We start from the raw sequence: 14,146 nt of genomic DNA on the forward strand, positions 1-14,146 counted from the left end.
TCTTTGTTTGCTCTTTCATTATCTGACGAACCCCCTTATCCACAATATCTCTTTGTGTTCTAGTTTGTTTCTTTGTTTGCTCTTTCATTATCTGACGAACCCCCTTATCCACAATATCTCTTTGTGTTCTAGTTTGTTTCTTTGTTAGCTCTTTCATTATCCGATGAACCTTCTTATCCACAATCTCTCTGTGTGTTCTAGTTTGTTTCTTTGTTTGCTATATCATTATCTGATGAACCCCCTTATCCAAAATCTCTCTTTGTGTTTTAGTTTGTTTCTTTGTTAGCTCTTTCATTATCCGATGAACCTTTTTATCGACAATCTTTCTGGGTGTTTCTAGTTTGTTTCTTTGTTAGCTCTTTTATTATTTGATGAACCCCGTTATCCACAATCTGACTTTGTGTTGTAGTTTGTTCCTTTGTTTACTCTTTCATTATCTGATGAACCTTCTTATCCACAATCTCTCTTTGTGTTCCACTTTGTTTCTTTGTTTGTTATTTCAATATCTAATGAACATTCTTAATCCACAATCTCACTTTATGCTCTAGTTTGTTTCTTTGTTTGCTCCATCATTATCTGATGAACCCCTTATCCACAATCTTTCTTTGTGTTATAGTTTGTTTCTTTCTTTGCTCTATCATTATCTGATGAACCTTCTTATCCACAACCTCAATTTGTGTTCTAGTTTGTTTCTTTGTTTGCTCTATCATAATCTGATGAAACCTCTTATCCACAATATTTCTGTGTGTTCTAGTTTGTTTCTTTGTTAGCTCTTTCATTATCTGATGAGCCTTCTTATCCACAATCTGTCTTTGTGTTCTAGTTTGTTTCTTTGTTTGCTCCATCATTATCTGATGAATCCCCTTATCCACAATCTCTCTGTGTGTTCTAGTTTGTTTCTTTGTTTCTCTTTCATTATCTGATGAACCCTCTTATCCACAATCTCTCTTTGTGTTCTAGTTTTTTTCTTTGTTTGCTATATCATTATCTGATGAACCCCCTTATCCACAATCTTTCTATGTGTTCTAGTTTGTTTTCTTCTGCTATCATAAAACACCCCTATCAATAATTTTGTTTGTATTCTAGTTTGTTTCTGGTAAGATTTAAAATTACATTGATGAATGTTGCCTGATGATATCTGTCCTATAGTGTCTTTAGTGAAGCTCTGGAAAATGTCAATATTGTAAATAATTATGTTGAGGGGTCTGAATGTAGCCCCAGAAGCAATATCAACATTTCATCGCAAAACTGATATATTCTATGGAGATTCGTCACATCCTATATCAAATAACTATGTAACATTAATTCTTATGTTGTTTTTGTTGTTGTTGTATGTTGTATGTGCGTAGAAATATATATATTTAGGGTCCTGACCCCTTACACCACTCCGCTAGATGCGCTTATGAAGTTACTGTACGTGGAAACCGAATACTCCTTGTCCGACTTATCTATTACCGAGCGGGATCGGACTTGTTTACATCATGGCGGCCATAACGATTGAAAAAGACGATATTGGACAGAAAATATACACAAACAGCCGCGCACAATAATAAATAGCGGTTCCCTTTAAGAGAACTGAAGGTAAGGGCAAAAATAAGTAATGCTGGGGTTAAACTGTTGTGAAAATGTGATGTATTCGTGAAATAGTGGGAGTCTGTTTTCGAACTTGGTTGAAATTAAGCCTGCAAAATACCAAAATATAGATTGTTGTGTTTACGCTAAAATCCAAGTCAAAATTATAGCAGGTCGGTATGAAATAAATTACATCTTTCCTTAAACTTCATTTTAAGAGTACACAAAGAAACCATTCTGATCACAATTTCCATTTAAGTTGCAGGTGCATTAACATGTTGAAGGGCTCATTTTGCACTAGACTCTATCAAACTTAACTTTGAAATATGCTTTGATATGAATTACCTTCAATATAGTTTAAAATAGTGTAAACTTCTAAAAAGCGTTTCCTTGATAATCTTTTAAACAATATATTAAACATTTTCTAGAGTAGGAGGTATAGCTAGGCTAATTTATGATGGCGTTTTGGGTTAGCAGAAACACAGCTTGAATTTAATTTTATGCCTTAATATGAAATGTTTTGAATTGAAAATGAGAATGACGAATGTAGATCAACATCACTTAAGGATAAATAACACATGGTCATAGTGGCCGACTTTCTTTTGAAACACCAGAATGCAAAAATGAATATCAGCAATACTTGTCATATATGGCAAAAATCAGAGCAGTTTCCCCAGGTGGTTACTCTAGAAAACAGGGTTACAAGGTTAAATGCAGGGTTACAAGGGTTACACTAGAAAACAGGGTTACAAGGTTAAATACAGGGTTACAAGGGTTACACTAGAAAACAGAGTTACAAAGTTAAATGCAGGGTTACACTAGAAAACAGGGTTACAAGGTTAAATGCAGGGTTAAGAGGGTTACACTAGAAAACAGGGTTACAAGGTTAAATGCAGGGTTACAGGGGTTATGAGGGTTACAGACCTTCCTCTCAACACCCACTTATCTTTAAATGCAGGGTTACAGGGGGTACAAAGGTTACAGACCTTTCTCTCGTGTTGAAACAATGGTCTGTAACCCTGCATTTTAAGATAGGAGGGTGTTATGAGAAAGGTCTATAACCTTCGTAACCCTGCATTTAATTAAAGATAAGTGGGTGTTATGAGAAAGGTCTGTAACTCTTGTAACCCCTGTAACCCAGAATTTAAAGATAAGTGAGTGTTATGAGAAAGGTCTGTAACCCTGCATTTAAAGATAAGTGAGTGTTATGAGAAAGGTCTGTAACTCTCGTAACCCCTGTAACCCTGCATTTAAAGATAAGTGGATGTTATGAGAAAGGTCTGTAACTCTCGTAACCCCTGTAACCCTGCATTTAATGACAAGTGGGTGTTGAGAGAAAGGTCTGTAACTCTCACAACCTTAAAATATAGGTGGTCGGATATTTACTAGCTTTTTAGCACTAGTTACAAGACAAATATGTTTCATATGCTAAATTGGATTAAAATATTTTCCCTATTGTAACCTGGTTACAAAATTGCCACCTGGGGAACTCTAATTTCTTGACATATCTAATACTTGTATATATCCCTTTTAAATCTAATTGCCAAGCTGAATGAAGCTCAGTAGGTTAACATGTTGACTACTGATCTGCAAGTCATGGGTTCAAGTCTGGCAGGGGTTTAATTTTTTTCAGATTACTCTTTACTAAAACTGCATTACATTGAACTAAATGAGATAGATTTGAAAGTTTTCAATTTCAAAATATTAAATATTTTACATGTTCTCCACTTTCCATCCATATCAGATTTCTCAGGTGTGTTGTTCCTCCTTAAATGAAAAAGGCTATTTTTTTTTTATTTACACACCAACAGTGAATACAATTTGTCAATACATGTAATTTCTCATTACCGTACATGTATGCAAAATTAGTAAATAATGGAATGCATCACAGGTGCACTTATGAGAACTAAAATATTATAATGAGTATAAAGTGTATCTTATCATGAGATGGCAAAAGACACAACTATAGAATTGTCACAGGATGGTCGCCAGACATTAACTAGCAAGACGTGTTTTGTGGTTTATACTGTTTTAATACATTCGAAATATACACAAATGTTCATCAGCCTTTTCTGTACTTCAAAAAGGAGTCAAATGAAGAAGGGATCTGTAACGATAAAATTTGTAAAAACGATTTAGATACAGATACACTGATTCAATACGCATACAACACTTACTTTGCTTCACTTTACACAGACTACATTTTGCTGCCGCACATTTTACACATTGCATTTTACTGCATACTTCACTATATATACTATACTTTATAGCATTTTACTGCATGTACACATTACACACTGCATTTTACTGCATATACACTTTACACACTGCATTTTACTGCATATACACTTTACACACTGCATTTTACTGCTTATACACTTTACACACTGCATTTTACTGCTTATACACTTTACACACTGCATTTTACTGCATATACACTTTACACACTGCATTTTACTGCATATACACTTTACACACTGCATTTTACTGATTATACACTTTACATGCTGCATTTTACTGCATATACAGTACACTTTACGAAATAGCATTTTACTGCGTACTCTGGGCATTTCCCTATACTCTGGTATGAACAGTACACCGTACATTTACGTTTAGGTAAATATATATACATCTGAAATAAAATAGCGCATGAATGTACTGTGTACTCGCAAGAACTATCACAGTAAATACTAATATAAATTGTAAAGAACTTTGTACGTTGGCCATTTTAGGGATAATTGTAGAGTAAAAGTATTGAAGTAATAAGTAAACTTACCTCAGAAGTAGTGGACTCTGGTCACAAGGTATTAAAATTTGATGACTATTACTAGATGAAATACATAAACATCAATGCAGATAAACACATCTGCACCCAACACTAACTGCACGGAATTTAAATATACATGAATACCTGGTGAACTATTCGCATACTATGGAAACACATTGAGATATTTAACTATTGAAAAGGATAAAGACCCTATTCTATGGAGCAATAATCGAGAAATATATACATTAATTGTGACAAGAATAGATATTACCAGTATTATACTGGTAATTCATGGGAACTTCACTCATATAAACATTGTACACAAAAACAAACACTTGATGAAATGCCAGCATTGGATCATTCAATATACCCATACAGATACAGAAGGGTTGAGTCCTAGAACCCAACTTTATAGGACTGGTGTTGGTAAGGATGGCTTACTTTAAAGTCAGAATGTGCATTTTCACTACAGATACATAGCATTTACAATGTTGGGGGAATGCTAGAATTAAAATTACGTTCATCCCTCACTTTATAGATTTTCCGAGTTTCATGTGAAAATATACACGTCTAAATCATAAGTTGAAGTGTTGCATAGTATGTACTTTACAATGGATTGCTTGACTTATCATTGAGAAAGATGGTAATGATCCATAAACATGTATGTATCTAATTTCTGGTCCTTTTTTCCATTTTAAGGTTAAGAGAAAAGATGGCAGCATTTAGCTCGGGTGAGAGATGGAAAGAGTTTTTTTCCAAGACTACACAGCTTCCTCCAGCATTTGAAAGGGAGCATTCGATACCAGATATATCAACACCACTGCACATCACTCTGAACACCATAGAGGGGCTGATTGGAAAAGTTGACTCTGACAAGCAGCCAGATTATCAAGTTTATGTCAGCCTTTATGATTTAGCCTACAGACACTTTTTTGGAAGCCAGTGGGTTGGACCTATTTTGGCACCACAAGGAGGAGGTGGAGCTAAAAGACCTAAATTAAAATATAATGAAAGTCTTTATTTCCACACATCTATTCACAATGCAAATATTGTTGCTGTTGTGGAGGTTGTTGCGATAACACAGGGAGCTAGTGCCAAGCCAAAACGAGTATCTTGTGGATGGAGTGTTTTGAGGATCTTTGATGAAGAAATTTTGATCAAAGAAGCATCATCAAAAGGGATGCAAAAAGTCCAGCTCAATTATGGAACCCCAAGAGCATTGTTCTTTATGGATGAACCAGTAGAGGACAATGAATTTCTGAAGCCAATTCCAGACTGTTCATTATCATTTACAGTTGCAAAACACAAAGCAATGTTTGGAGTTATGTCCCTTATTCCTGAAAATACCCTTGTAGGAAGAAGTGACACAATCCCAGGCCTGTTGGATGGAAGTAACCAAAGTACTGACTCATTAAAGAAACCCAAGTTACTGAATCAAGTACCAATTCAAATAAATAATCTGCGCATTCAGCTACATCCAACTGTTGAAAAGTTTGATGAAGAACTTTGTGAGGCTCTGCACAAAGATAGAGAGGGAACAGAGAACAAGAAACTTGCTGGTACTTCCATATCCATTTTAGAACGAAGACTAATAGTTGGAGTTCATAATGGTTTAAATTTCCTTGAGAAACCAGAGACAATGCACTTGGAAGTGTATGATGAAGTTACAAAAACCCTCAAACCTCAAAGTAGTCCAAATCTCCGTAGGAGCAAAAGATTTCATACTTCACAGAAAGCTGCAACTGGCACGGATAGTGCTTCAACATGTCTTGTAATGAAAAATAAAGTAGAACTAAATGAAGTGTTGGACGACCCCATGTGTGCTGTCGTTTTTACATTAGAGTACGTTGTAGGACACAAAATATCTGAGGAAGAAAAAAGATTGTCTCAAAGTATTACAAAGGGACACACTCAAACTGTATCTGTCAGATGGGGAGTTTTGAATCCAGTTTTACAAGCAAACAATACAGTTCAGGTGTCCCTGCAAGGAGGACCAACAACATTCCCAGACTATGATTTCCTCTTCAAGATGCCTAACACAAAAATGCAAAACCTGCAAGCAAGCAGAGTAGCTGGTGGCATGATGACACTGCAGTGGGGGAGAGGAAGTGGTATAAGTGAACCACTGCCCACTTCTCACTTACTTCAGCCAAGCTCTATCTCCTCTATGCACAGTGAAGCAGATGAGACAATGCTAATGGACACTCCAACAGGTAGAAAACCCCCATCAGGGAAGCGAAATGGTTCTGTTCCTCAAATTCCCCAGCAATCACTTCTGCAACCCGAGATGACAGCTGCTATGTACTCAAGTGTACTTCAGCAACAGATGACAACACCAAGCATAAATATACAGCCCAGTTATCCTTATATGCCTGTACAGCAACCCATGTATGGATATGGTCCAGCATATCAGCAAACACCACGAAGTACAGTGCCGTCTGGCCCAGAGATGAAAGAACTACCTTACCAGCCTCTACATGCACCCATCATGGCACTTCCACCTCAACCAAGCAGACAACAAGGGCTATCACGAGCAGCATACGCAAAGTTGTACTCAACTGACTTCCCAGCTATTCTTGATGCGAATGGGGAGCCTCCAGAAGTTATTGATGTGCAGAAAGCGTGGGAGGTTGATTTGAACAGAGAAATTCAAGATCCTTTGCAGTGTAATGAAATTGTTTTCCAGTTTCTTGCCTTTGACAGGTCATCCTCTGATGAGAAATATGTTACAGACCACGGGAACACAATTTTCTTCACTTTCCAGTTCTACAGATTACCTCAAGTAACAACAGAAAGAGTTTTGCTGAGTAAACCCAAAAACGAGTTGGTATCTGACAATACGTCCATGCCGTATATCATTCACAGAATGGAAAAAGATCAATCTGGACCTGCAGGTCTTCAAATGAAATACATGATGGATCCAGCGTACATGAAACCAGGTGAAGTAAATATGTTTCTTCAACATCTGTCTCGGCAAGTATTGTATATAGATGTTTGGGATGGAGAATCATTATTCTTGATTGGACAGTGTGCAGTGGATCTCAAATACTTGTGCAGAAATGGACACGAAGCTGTTCAGTCAACATTTGAACTAGATGTAATGAAGACAGAGTATAAAGAGATGCCTAACAGGGTTATGGATAGTGGCAACTCGGCACAATATCCTGGCTACAAGACCTGGCTAAATGGAAAGCTTCATTTTAGAATGGCTAATGTGGGGTACGTTGTGGATCACAAGTCCCAGATTGTAACTCCACTGACTGTACAAAACAAAAGCCACGTGATCATCTCTCAGACAGCAGGTAATATTTCTTATCCAGGTGGAAGTTTAGATGGGGTTTCTATAACCACAAAGTCAGGTTTGTCATCAAAGAAAAAAGTTGTCCGTGCTCACCACATTGCAGAAAAAAATAAAGAAATTGCCCAGCTATTATCTACCCACAATGATCAGATGGTACCAGAAAAGGATGAAAGTTCACAGGAGGGAGATTCAGAGAAAAAGAGAAAATTGGCTCGAATGGAAGCATTGAGGCAGAAGCAAGGTGTCGACAACAAATTCAATACAGTTATGGCTTTTAAAACAGAAAAACAAGAGAGAATGAAGGACTACAAAACTCTCGAGATTTATAGACTACAAACAAAAAAAGATGGCATTTTGAACATGTTGAGCCAGTCTATCTCAACCGAACATGTCATTCACCCTTCCTTTGGAACATCAGAATTCTTCGAATTTGTTCTTAAAAACCCGTTGAATGTACAACAGACTATCACAATAGAACATGAAGATTCCGATTTAAGGGTAATTACCGATGCTAGGGAGTGGCGATATTTCAAGCAGCTTAATCATGTAATGACACAGGTTGAAGAGGATATGTTCATCAAGGACAGCTCCTCACAATACCCTCAGGTTTTCCTTCGTCCAAAAGAAACTGTTCAAATTCCTTTTAAATATCTAAGCTACACTGCGGAACACACAGCACAGCCGCAGGGTCCTTCTGATCCCTATAAACCCAAAAAGGATCAAAGTTTAAAGAAAACTCTCCAGCCAATGCAGACAAGATATGCTAGAATACTCTTCAAAGGAGAAGACAGCAAAGCTGTCTCAATTTTGCACCTGAAAATCGAACCTCAGCCTCATGTAGTAAATCAAACCTTCCGATTCTACCACCCAGAACAGTCATTCTTTAAAAAGTCTATTCGACTACCAGGTTCACTAAGCATTTCTACGCCTTCGATGGGAGGACCTGGTACAATGCAGTTTTATGTCCGATGTAGTGACAGTAATGTGATTTCAGAGTGCAAACCCACACAGAGTGGAGAACCTGTAGATGTTTTCATAAAGGCAGCTTTGGCAGCATCGCCCCAAATAAAACACTTCTATGTCTGCATTTACTCTGATGCTTTCTTGACTCGTCCTGCACAAGTATGGCAGCTCTATATTCATGCCTTACAGAAAGTTGATGTTTCATGTGTAGAAGGTCAAACCAGCAGGTTTAATTTGCTCCTAAGAGGTACCCAAGCATCACGTCTAGTCCGCAGTTTCTCATCAAATCCAAGGGAAATGCAGCTCTATCCATCAGAGCAGTTCTTATTAGCAGCCGGAGCCGTTCATGAATTAAGTGTGGCAGTTCGCCCAATGAAAGAAGGCACCAAGCAGTTCCATTTAAATGTAATAGATGTTGAGTGTCATCAGTTGGTCCGAACTTGGCTCATCTCTGTCAGCTGCCAGCCACCAAGCATTTCTAGAGCCTTCGAACTGCAGCTGCCAGTAGGTGGAGGAAAAGGGAGCAACAAGAAAATCACCTACACAAATCCTTATCCACACAGAAGAGAATATCACACCTTGTCCAGCAGGGAGGATTTACTGCAGTTCAGAGAAAACCATTTCATTGTAGAGGGAGGGGAGACCTATACCATTGGATTGAAATTCATTCCCATGATGAAACCAGGAGTTGCTGAAATTCTGGTATTCATTAATGATGAGGATGATAAAAATGAAGAAACCTTCAAAATCACTGCTACTTACATGTAATGAATGTTGATGATATTCGATTCTAAGCATGTTTATTGATATTATGGCATTTTACATGTTATTGTACATATGTTATAAATAAGTTTCTGAAGAGCTCTATGAATGTTGATGCATTTAAGGAAAAATTTATAGAACTAAATCAATAGATATAAAATTTCATTTGTGGAAAAAAGATAGATTTTCTGTTCCTCTGTTTCATTATTACTTCATGTGGAAAGTTGTGAAAAAACTCTGTATTGAATTATTTTATGAGAAATTGAGTATTAGGTATTGATGTTTAAAATAGTTTTGTATTATTTTTAAAGTACATGTATATTTAATGGTATGTTTTGATGTTTAAGTTTAGTGCTTCAGCGATGTTTAAACTGTTAATTTTATGTTTTATGTAGTATATTTTATGTATTTATTTATTTATTTTATTAATTTTTTTTTTTTTTTTTTAATTTTTTTTGAAAATATAGTTGATGTAGATTTATTTATTCATTAAGAATTTTATAGTAAAAGATGTAGAAATCAAAAATGTGCTATTAAGTATATTTAAAGATGTTAAATGTTCGACATTTTTCCATGAAATTTTGTTTTGTTACGTTTGATTTGGAATATACTAAGGAACGACTTGTCCAGTACCGGTGCTCCGCAAGCATGGCGAACAACGAAGATGACGCTCAAATCGAAGTGGAAGATGATGCCAATGAAATCAAGACCAAAAAGCACGATTCGGGTGCAAGGGATCTTGAAAAAGTTACAGACTATGTTGAAGAAAAGGAAATATCAGCACAAAGTATCGGAGACGCAATGAAAGCAATGAGTGACAGGAAAACAAAAGAGAGGGCGAAGAAACAGGAAAGGGAACGTGAGCTAGCAAAAGTTAAGATAAACAAAGAAGATGTAGACTTAATTGTGTCGGAAATGGAAATAACAAGACAAATTGCGGAACGGAAATTACGGGAACACAACGGAGATGTCGTGGAGGCGTTGGTTGCTTTGACGAACTGATGTGTGTGAAGCGTTTTTTCTTTCTTTATTTTCCACTTCAAATTATTTGTTCTTTAGTGAAAGCTAGACTAATGTACCACGGGAGGATGTGACTATAGGTTGCAGATTTCTGAAACGACTGGTCAAACATTCAAACAGATGTATTCACGCAATTATAAATTGTTAAAATTGTGATTTATTCATGTGTAGACTTGTCTTCTATTATTTATTAATATGCAAAATAAAGCTAGAAAATGCTGTATGTGCTGGTTAGTGTGTCATGGTTTTTTCTATATAGCTCAAAGATGGGCAATTTGGAATGGAATTTTTATGTGTATTGAGTAGAACTAGATTTATTTCTAATTCAGAGCCCGAACAGGGCATATAAGAATTACTTGCAGATAATGATGAAACGATTGTCGCTGACAATCGATTGTGACCATTTTTGGCTCTTCGGATTCCGATTATCGATTCTATTTTTCATAATCGATTGTTGCCTGTACACTATTTAATATCTAATCCGAGATTCATCTGACTTGCTCCCGCTTTTATATCGAAACATGTGCGGGGGAGAGTAAGAGTGGACTCCACATTGAAAATTGGGAATTCAATTACACCAGCTAGTGTGTATACTGCACATATCCATAAAACTAAATAGAAATTACTCCAAAAATAATAAACATAATTATTAACTACATGTAAATATTGATCGAAACAGTTCTTCCAATTATGATCGATTATGAAATTTTCCCAATTTTTCAACACGACTGGCAGAAAGAAAGAACTGCATTTATTTATTCTAGTTTACAGAACACAAAATATATATGAGCATTGGGAATATAGGGCCTTATTTTGGCCCCCTACAGACAGCCCTTAAAAATCCCTGGTCACATGACAGGCATAATATCCACTGAGCTAACTAGATATAAAAAAAAATTGAACATAATATGCACGTTACAAGGTTATGTAGGGCGTTTTTATTGAGCCATGAGTTGTAAAACTTTACTTGAGGTAGTATTGGCCATCATCAAGCTGTGACTTTTTTACATGGTATGAGTAAATGCATCTTCGCTCACCAAGGGTGATCCGCTCTGCTTCTCATTTGTTGTAGAGAAGCGGATCATAAACCCTTGGCTAGCGAAGATGAGTAAATGATCCTAGTAAAAATATCCGACAAATTGTAGATAGACAAACCAAGAGCTCTGCATGTAAAATATTTCCCCCAAGTTTTAACGGCCTGTAAATATTTTAAACATTTAAGAAAATAAACGAGGCCCATGGGCCACATCACTCACATAAGTCACCTTGTCCCATATTTTAAGATTTTTCCTATAACTTTCATCCTATTGTGGCCCCAATCTACCCCCAGGGGCCGTGATTTTTACAAACTTGAATTTGCATTATGTCGGGAAGCTTTCATATGTAAACTTCTGGCCAAGTGATTTTTCAGATTTTCCTTATGTGTTTGTGTGCAAAACTTTGATCTCCTACTGTGGCCCCACCCTACCATTGGGCATATTTCTCAACTCACCTGATTTTGTTGGGTTACGCCCGATTTTTCAATTATTTTTTTGACCCAGCGGGTCATACCTTTCATGGAAAGGGTTTATATAGGCGTTGTTCCTGCTGCCTAATCCTATTTATGTATGCATTTTCTTTATATACATGAATAAAAAAACTGTTGAAATCATACCTTTCACCCGATTTCCGGATTAGTTCGCGCGTATAATTTCCAGTTTGCAACACGCACTTGGATCTATGTAAATAATGCTGATGGTTATGTACATTACAGATAAGTTGACAATTATCTGGGAGTTTTGGCCAATCGGGTGTTGAAGTCATTATGTAGAATGGCTTCCACCAAGAAGAGATCCTTATATCAGGGCCAGCAGACACGCCAACAAAATGAAACTGATACTTGTGTATCTAATAACAAATTTGGGAAAATGACTTCATGGGTAAAAAAAAAAGCCATTGAGGACAGCATATGAAGCTTATTGTCCGTTGTGTAACTCGCACTATTGGGTCTGGAGCTAATATTATCTGACAAAACTTAAAATCATGTAAAATACTTCTTATAATTTAATTTAAAGGAGTAATTGGTTAATCAATCTGTGTCCTTTTAATATTGTCCATCTTCATCAGTCTTGAAAATGTGCCACTGTCAGTTGCAAATGCTTCTCTTCAATAAATTAGTCAATCTAATTAAAATTAGATCTTTGATCCGCTCATGCAATCGCTACTTAGCGAATGCATGAGCAGATCAAAGATCTAATTTTAATTAGATTGTTAATTAGTATACAATACACAAACTGTTGTAAATATTTTTGAAATATAAACATTTATATCACATATAATCCTAGTAAATATGGCATTACGCATTTTGACCAGATCTTTTGCTTTCCAAACAGGGTCATGACCTCTTTTTACATGTTGGAGGTTGGCAACTATGCCCCTGGGGGGCATGAGTTTAACAAACTTTAATCTGCACTATGTCGGGAAGCTTTCATTTAAACTTTTCTTGCCCAATGGTTCTTAAGAAGATTTTCCCTATATATTTGTATGTAAAACTTGATCCCCTATTGTGGCCCTGTCCTACCCCAGGGGATAATGATTTTAACAAACTTAAATCTGCAAAATGTCAGGAAGCTGAGATGTAATTTCTACTTTCCTGGCCCAGTGGTTCTTGAGAGGAAGATTTTCCTTACATATTTGTATGTAAAACTTTGATCCCCTATTGTGGCCCCATCCATCCCTAGGGGGTCATGATTTTAACAAACTTGAATCTGCACTATGCCAGAAAGCTTTCATGAAAATTTCAGGTCTTCTGGCCCAGTGGTTCTCGAGAAGATTTTTAAATGACCCCACCCTATACTTATTATATTCCTTTTGCAGGGGGCATGACCATTCATTTGAACAAGTTTGAAAGCCCTTCACCGAAGGATGCTTTTTGCCAAGTTTGGTTGAAATTGCCCCTGTGGTTCTGGAGAAAAAGTCAAAAATGTAAAAAGTTCACAGACGGACAATAGGCGATCAAAAAAGCTCACTTGAGCTAAAAATTTCGAGAATCAAAATCTTTAATGCACGCCTTAAGTTATTTACAAAGGCCCTAGCCTTAAAACCATGTCCTTTAACTTTGGTATCTTGAACACCGAAATCTCGAATACCATGGTTATGTCAATGTAATTCGGAAATCCCAGCCACTTATCTTTTTAGACTATTTTACTTCTTACCATAATGGGAGTGCACAAAGTTCAATGTAATCTAGTTCAACAGAGTCAGCTTGATCTTATGGAGCACCAAATTGATATAAACTTGAATAATTGAAGATATATTTAATTGAATTGATAATTAAGAGCAATGATTTATTTGATGCAGGCATTAATTCAGTTGGTGAAAGCAATAATTGATTTGATGAGAGCAATGATCAACTTCATGCCCACATAATAATTCAATTAGTGCTCTCATCAATTCAATTGCTACACACGTTAATGTAGTGGAATTATTGCTCGCAAAATTTAGTTTGGATCTCGGTGTAAATGATATGAGGATCTCTTTAATTCAGTTGAAGATATCTATATTTACAATGCTATAGAGCAAGAATTAATGTGCCCATCAAGTCTTTGAAAGAGGGCAAGAGATCATCGATTCAATTGTGGATAGGCTGAAGATATATCTAACTATATAAAAGTTATTGTACACCTCAATAACTGAGTTAATGATATCGTTAATTCAATTAAAGAGAGCAATTCAATTATTGTGAAAGAAAAGTGTGCCTGCATGGGCCATAACTAAAAAAA

General features: G+C 36.4%; 2 protein-coding genes across 2 annotated transcripts; both read left to right on the top strand.

Moving 5' to 3' along the window:
• The first annotated feature begins 1,450 nt into the window (after positions 1-1,450).
• On the top strand, positions 1,451-10,608 carry LOC125671100 (nephrocystin-4-like). The gene is made up of 2 exons (XM_048906558.2): positions 1,451-1,581; positions 5,039-10,608. Exon 2 carries the CDS (start codon positions 5,052-5,054, stop codon positions 9,369-9,371), a length of 4,320 nt encoding a protein of 1,439 aa, XP_048762515.1. The 5' UTR covers positions 1,451-1,581; positions 5,039-5,051; the 3' UTR covers positions 9,372-10,608.
• On the top strand, positions 9,483-10,608 carry LOC125671109 (huntingtin-interacting protein K-like). Its single transcript, XM_048906576.2, has one exon. The coding sequence runs from the start codon at positions 9,915-9,917 to the stop codon at positions 10,365-10,367; it is 453 nt and encodes a 150-aa protein (XP_048762533.1). The 5' UTR covers positions 9,483-9,914; the 3' UTR covers positions 10,368-10,608.
• Positions 10,609-14,146: the final 3,538 nt, after the last annotated feature.

This window comes from Ostrea edulis, chromosome 4 (genome assembly GCF_947568905.1).
Source record: "Ostrea edulis chromosome 4, xbOstEdul1.1, whole genome shotgun sequence".
In the NCBI taxonomy this organism is placed as follows: domain Eukaryota; kingdom Metazoa; phylum Mollusca; class Bivalvia; order Ostreida; family Ostreidae; genus Ostrea; species Ostrea edulis.